Genomic DNA, 7684 nt, shown 5'->3' on the forward strand with positions numbered 1-7684 from the left:
TGGCTGCGGGAAATTATGGCTTCGGGGAATTATAGCTATTATGGTATTATTTTCAGGCATTCACATTAACTTGATTATTGGACGTTCAAAAGGTTTTTTAATGTGATTTTAATCTGATTTAAATTTCTTAAATATCAATTATGGCTACAGGGAATTATGGCTGCGGGGAATTATGGCTGCGATGAATTATGGCTTCGGGGAATTATGGGTGAGGAGAATTATGGCTGCGGGAAATTATGGCTTCGGGGAATTATAGCTATTATGGTATTATTTTCAGGCATTCACATTAACTAGATTATTGGACGTTCAGAAGGTTTTTTAATATGATTTTAATCTTTTTTAAATTTCTTAAATATCAATTATGGCACGCGGAATTATGGCTGCGGAGAATTATGGCTTCGGGGAATTATGACTGCGGGGAATTATGGGTGAGGGGAATAAAAGTATGGCTTCGGGGAATTATAGCTATTATGGTATTATTTTCAGGCATTCACATTAACTGGATTATTGGACGTTCAAAAGGTTTTTTAATATGATTTTAATCTTTTTTTATATTTCTTAAATATCAATTATGGCACGGGGAATTATGGCTGCGGAAAATTATGGCTTCGGGGAATTATAGGTGAGGGGAATTATGGATGAGGGCAATTACGGCTGCGAGAAATGATGGGTGAGGGGCATTATGGCTGCGGGGAATTATGGCTTCGGGGAATTATGACTATTATGGTATTATTTTCAGAAATTCTTCACATTAACTTGATTATTGGACGTTAAATAAGATTTTCAATTTGATTTTATTCCTATTCAAAATTTCTTGAATTTTAATTATGGCTGCGGGGAATTATGGATGAGGGGTCCACTATCGTCTAATTTTAGAAAATAATTAATCTCTCTACTCACCATTCGGCAATCTTCTTGTGGCACCGCATCACACTATTCTCAATATCAATCGGATGATATCGCATGCCCCTGAGTAAAATGGCCTCATCGAGAGCTCCGACGACAAAGACGGCGTCGTGAAGTTCCGTGTCTCCAGGTACAACCTCGGCTTCGGAGGCCGAACTGTCGTTGATGGGATCGCCAGCGACCGATTGCTGAACGCTTTCAGTGCGCCTCAGGAATCCGAGATATCCAGTTCGGGCATAAACCTCATTGGTGTTGCCGGTGACGAGGCGCGCGTTAAAGTGATCCGCGTAATCGCTCTCGTCACCGTAAATCGTGAAGTAGCCACTCGCGTTGTGCGAAGACTGGACCCAGATTTCCCCGAGATGAGAGTCGCCGCACTGGCCTTTCGTCTCCGGATTGGCTATGATGACTTTGACGCCCGGCAACAGTTTCCCGGACTCCATCAGACAGAGTGAGTGAGGACTTCCTCGCTCGACCAAGGAAACCCGGTCGTTCCTCAGAGCTCGAAGATCTACATATACTGTCGACGGTTCCGGACTAGAAGCACCCTGGAAATTTAAGTTTTCGAAAATTCGCTAATATTTGACAAACAATTTTAACCGTAAGAGAGAACAAATTATTCAGTGTGGCAGCAATTTTTTAAATCAAAAGCTGAAGTATTTCTGGGTCAGACAGACTTTTTGTAATCCAGTTTTAAAAGTTTGTCTGATTTCAACGAGTGTGAAGTGGAAAATTAATTTTATTACAAGATCCAGCTTTCTAATATAATATTTTTCAAGTATGAAAGATTAATTACATTATTTTTTTAAACTACTATTCTTTAAACTATAAATTATATAAATTATAAAAATTACTATTTATTTATCGCAGGCTTTTCAATTTTTTCCCTATGTTACTCGGTTTTCCTATTTCTAGAACCTAATAAGAAAATGCAACGATTTTTCGGTTGGAGGATAATTATTTTTACTTCTAAAAGTCTATTGTAATACTGGTTTGAAAACTAATTATTTGCTTCAAATTTATATTATTTTATCGAAAATTCTGCACACAAAAAAATCATACTTTTTCATTGAAAATTCAATGGTTTTGTTGAAAAATCGCCTTTGGTCGAAAATTAATAATTGTTATTAGTTGAAAATTCAACTATATCATGGCAAATTCAACTATTTCGTAGAACACTCATCTTTTTTACTTAAAAATTCTAGAATTGGGTTGAAATTGTTGAGAATTGTTCTTTTTTTTTTAGCTCAGAACTAAACTATTGCGTTGAAAATTCCTTTTCTGTTTTTTTTTGCTTAATATTCAACAATTTGTAGAATTTTTTCTTGACTAAAAAATCTCTCTTGATAAAAAATTTGAATCTTTTCTTGAAATTTAGTTTTTTTTTAAATTTCAAGATTCAACAATTTTGATAAAAATTCACCTTTATATATTGAATTCAACAGTTTTAGTTGAAATTAAAATTTTTTTTTGGTGAAGATTCATAATTTCAGTCGAAGATTCATTTCTTCGGTAAAAAATTTAATTATATTCTTAAAAAATTTCAATTCGGTTAAAATTTAGATTATTTAATGACTGAAAAATCTCTTCACTGAAAATTAATATCTATTCTTGAAATTTTTTGTTTTGTTTTGTTTGAGGATCCGACTATTTTGTTGAAAATTCATGTTTATATGTTAAATTCAACTGTTTTTTATTTAAAATTTAAATCTTTTTTGGTTGAAAATTCATCTCTTTGATTGAAAATTTAACTGTTTTGTTAAAAATTCAAAAGTTTGGTTGCAATTTTGATTGTTTCATGCCTGAAAAATCTCTCTTGATAGAAAATTTATATCTTTTTTTGAAATTTAGTTTTTTTTTTTTTTAATTTTAAGATTCAACAATTTTGTTAAAAATTCACCTTTCTATACTCGTATATTAAATTCAACGGTTGTTTTTATTTAAAATTAAAATCTGTTTTGACTGAAGACTCATAATTTCATTGAAAATTAAAATATTTTCTTCAATTTTTGTTTGCTGGTTGAAGATTCATCATTTTGATTGAAAATTTATTTCTTTGGTTGAAAATTTAACTATTTTGTTAAAAACTCCGAAATTGGGTTGAAATTTTGATTCTTTCTTGACTAAAAAATCTTTATTGATAGAAAATTTTTATCTTTTCTTGAAATTTCTTTTTTTTTTTAATTTTAAGATTCAACAATTTTGTCAAAATTTACCATGCTATATTGAATTCAACTGTTTTTTTATTTAAAATTAAAATCTGTTTTTGGTTCAAGATTCTTAATTTAAGTCGAAAATTCATTTCTTCGGTGGAAAATTTAACTATTTTGTTAACAAAATTTAATTCATTTAAAATTTTGATTCTTTCTGCACTGAAAAATCACTCTTGAATGAAAATTAAGATATTTTTTTGAATTTTTGTATGTGTGTGTGTGAGGATTCAACCATTTTATTGAAAATTTCTCTTTATATTTAATTCACCTTTTTTTATTTAAAAATAAAATCTTTTTTAGTTGAAGATTTATCATTTTGGTTGGAAATTTATCCTCTTTAGTTATAAATTTAACTATTTTGTTAAAAATTCCAAAATTTGGTTAAAATTTTGATTCTTTAAGGATTGAAAAATCTCTAATCATTGAAAATTAAAATATTTTCTTGAATTTTTTGTTTTTTGTTTGTTGGTTGAAAATTCATCTCTTTGGTTGAAATTTTGATTCTTCTTTGACCACAAAATCTCTCATGATAGAAAATGTAAATATTTTCTTGAAATTTTGTTTTTTTGCTTTTTTCAAGACTCAACAATTTTGATAAAAATCCACCTTCATATATTGAATTGAACTGTTTTTTTATTTAAAATTAAAATCTTTTTTGGTTCAAGTTTTATAATTTTAGTCGAAAATTCATTTCTTTGGTTGAAAATGTAACTATTTTGTGAAAAAAATTTAATTCGGTTGATATTTTGATTGACCCTGTATTGAAAAATCTCTCTTGAATAAAAACTAAAATCTTTTCTTGAAATTTCGTTTTTTTTTTTTTGTATGAGTGTTCAACTATTTTGTTGAAAATTCAACTTTTTATGTTAAATTCAATTGTTTTTATTACAAATTAAAACCTTTTTTGGTTGAAAATTTATTTCTTTGGTTAAAAATTTAACTATATTGTTAAAAATTCCAAAATTTTGTTGAAATTTTGATTCGTTAATGACTGAAAAATCTCTATTCATTGAAACTTAAAATATTTTATTGAATTTTGTTTTTTTGTTTGATTGGTTGAAGATTCATAATTTTAGTTGAAAATTAATCTCTTTAATTGAAAATTGAATTATTTTGTTAAAAATTGAAAAATTTGGTTGAAATTTTGATTCTTTCTTGACAAAAAAATCTCTTTTGATAGAAAATTTAAATCTTTTTTTGAAATTTAGTTTTTTTTGGTTTTAAGATTCAACAATTTTGCTAAAAATTCGCCTTTATATATTTAATTCAACTATTATTTAAAATTAAAATCTTTTTTCGTTCAAGATTCATAATTTCAGTCGAAAATTTATTTCCTCGGTTAAAAATTGAATTATTTTGTTAAAAATGATAAAATTCGGTTGATTTTGTACTGAAAAATCTCTCTGAATTCAAAATTAAAATCTTTTTTTAATTTTTTTTTAAATTTTATGTTTGTTGGTTGAAGATTAATGATTTTGGTTGAAAATTTAACTAGTTTGTTAAAAATTGCAAAATTTGTTTGAAATTTTGATTCTTTCTTGACTGAAAAATTTCACTTAATAGAAAATTTAAATCTTTTCTTGAAATTTATTTATTTTTTATTTCAAGATTCAACAATTTTGTTAAAATGCAACATTATATATTGAATTCAACTGTTTTTTTTATATTAAAAATTAAAATTTTTTTTGATTGAAGATTCATAATTTCAGTTGAAAATTCATTTCTTCGGTTGAAAATTTTACTATTTTGTTAAAAAATTTAAAATTCGGTTAAAATTTAGATTTTTTACTGACTGAAAAATCTCTCTTCACGGAAAATTAAAATCTTTTCTTGAATTGTTTTTTTTTTTTGTTTGAACATTCGACTATTTTGTTGAAAATTGAATTATTTTGTTAAAAAGTGAAAAATTTGGTTGGAATTTTGATTCTTTCTTGACAAAAAAATCTCTTTTGATAGAAAATTTAAATCTTTTCTTGAAATTTAGTTTTTTTTGGTTTTAAGATTCAACAATTTTGCTAAAAATTCGCCTTTATATATTTAATTCAACTATTATTTAAAATTAAAATCTTTTTTCGTTCAAGATTCATAATTTCAGTCGAAAATTTATTTCCTCGGTTAAAAATTGAATTATTTTGTTAAAAATGATAAAATTCGGTTGATTTTGTACTGAAAAATCTCTCTGAATTCAAAATTAAAATCTTTTTTTAATTTTTTTTTAAATTTTATGTTTGTTGGTTGAAGATTAATGATTTTGGTTGAAAATTTAACTATTTTGTTAAAAATTCCAAAATTTGTTTGAAATTTTGATTCTTTCTTGACTGAAAAATTTCACTTAATAGAAAATTAAAATCTTTTCTTGAAATTTATTTATTTTTTATTTCAAGATTCAACAATTTTGTTAAAATTCAACATTATATATTGAATTCAACTGTTTTTTTTATCAAAAATTAAAATATTTTTTGATTGAAGATTCATAATTTCAGTTGAAAATTCATTTCTTCGGTTGAAAATTTTACTATTTTGTTAAAAAATTTAAAATTCGGTTAAAATTTAGATTTTTTACTGACTGAAAAATCTCTCTTCACGGAAAATTAAAATCTTTTCTTGAATTGTTTTTTTTTTTTGTTTGAACATTCGACTATTTTGTTGAAAATTGAAAAATTTGGTTGGAATTTTGATTCTTTCTTGACAAAAAAATCTCTTTTGATAGGAAATTTAAATCTTTTCTTGAAATTTAGTTTTTTTGTTTTGTTTTAAGATTCAACAATTTTGCTAAAAATTCGCCTTTATATATTTAATTCAACTATTATTTAAAATTAAAATCTTTTTTCGTTCAAGATTCATAATTTCAGTCGAAAATTTATTTCCTCGGTTAAAAATTGAATTATTTTGTTAAAAATGATAAAATTCGGTTGATTTTGTACTGAAAAATCTTTCTGAATTCAAAATTAAAATCTTTTTTTAATTTTTTTAAAAATTTTATGTTGGTTAAAATTTAGATTTTTTACTGACTGAAAAATCTCTCTTCACTGAAAATTAAAATCTTTTCTTGAATTGTTTTTTTTTTTTTTTTGAACATTCGACTATTTTGTTGAAAATTCATTTTTATATGTTAAATTCAACCGTTTTTTATTCAAAATTCAAATCTTTTTAAATTGAAGATTCATAATTTTAATTGAAAAGTTATCCTCTGGTCGAGAATTCAACCATTCTGTTAAAAATTCAAAAATTTGCTTGAAATTTATTTCCGTGATTGACTGAAAAATCTTTCTCGAGTGAAAATTCAACTCTTTTATTAAAAAATAGTTTTTAGTGAAAAATTTCTCTTTTTTAGTAGAAAATGCGACTATTAGGTTGAAATTTCATATATTTTTTAAAAAATTCATCTTTTTTCTCGAAAATTTAATTGTTTTATAAAATATTTAACCATTACGTAGAAAATTCGTCCTTTTTAGTTAGAAATTCCACTCTTTCTATTCAAAATTAATGTATTTCCAAATGAAACCTTTTTTTTTTTAAATCTAAACTTCTTGTTTGAAAATGCAAAAATTTTTGGTTGAAACGTCAGGAATAAGTATTTCTAATTGAATCTACTACAGTGTCAACATTATTATTGATTCCAAAGAACGTATTAGATAAATTTTCAAGATTTTTAGAAAAGCCAGTGTTGAATGAAAGAGTAATTGAAAACGTGTAAAATACCTGTAAACAAATGGCCATTCAAAATGTAAATGAAAGGCTTTTATTAAATTAAAAATATTGTTTAAGTCTAAATTATTCACTTTTTAACACATTTAATTTTAAAAATCTTAATTTAGAAAAAGTATAAGTAATATTTAGCAATATTTCACTGTTATTTAAGACGAGTAAATTAAAACCACGTATTTAAGAGTAAACAATTTGAAACTTAATTGTTTTACATAGAAAGCTTTGAATCTCTAAAATTTCGAAGGGCTTTTCAACTTTTAACGTTACAATTTTAATTGTTCTATTTTTTTTTTAAATGTTCAATTTGTAAACGAAGGGTGTTAACTTTTTTTCAGAACATCTAATATATTTTAAAATAATCAAATTTTTCATACAATTTTTGGAAAATCCTTCAAATTAAAAAAAAAATCCTTAAAATCTTCCAGGTTCTTTTTGATGATTTTGGAAATTTTAAAAATCTTTTTAAATTCTCTGTTGAAAAAATTACGTTTTGTTTTAAATTCGGATTGAAAAATCTTTCTCGAATGAAAATTCAATTCTTTTATTCAAAAATTGTTTTTGGTTAAAAATTGATCTTTTTTAGTTGAAAATTCGATTATTAGGTTGAAATTTCACATATTTTGTTGAAAATTCATCTTTTTTCTCGAAAATTTAATTGTTTCATAAAATATTGAACTATTACGTAGAAAATTCGTCTTTTTTAGTGAGAAATTCAACTCTTTCTATTCAAAATTAATTTATTTCCATGCGAACTCTTTTTTTTTGTTGTAAAAATCTAAACTTCTTGTTTGAAAATGAAAAATTTTTTACTTGAAATGTCAGGAATAAGTGTAAAATACCTGTAAACAAATGGCCAT

At 25.1% G+C, this 7684-nt stretch overlaps 1 protein-coding gene across 1 annotated transcript in view; it reads right to left on the bottom strand.

Annotated features, from left to right (window-relative positions):
* The window catches only part of LOC117175912 (disco-interacting protein 2), a 132678-nt gene that overhangs the window by 14278 nt on the left and 110716 nt on the right, over positions 1-7684 (bottom strand). The window contains exons 12-13 of the mRNA XM_033365754.1: positions 7667-7684; positions 901-1454 (exon numbers count right to left, since the gene is read on the bottom strand). Coding sequence (XP_033221645.1) covers positions 901-1454; positions 7667-7684 — 572 coding nt within the window. The remainder of the gene's footprint in view (positions 1-900; positions 1455-7666) is intronic.

Source organism: Belonocnema kinseyi, chromosome 7 (assembly GCF_010883055.1).
Source record: "Belonocnema kinseyi isolate 2016_QV_RU_SX_M_011 chromosome 7, B_treatae_v1, whole genome shotgun sequence".
Taxonomy (NCBI): Eukaryota; Metazoa; Arthropoda; class Insecta; order Hymenoptera; family Cynipidae; genus Belonocnema; species Belonocnema kinseyi.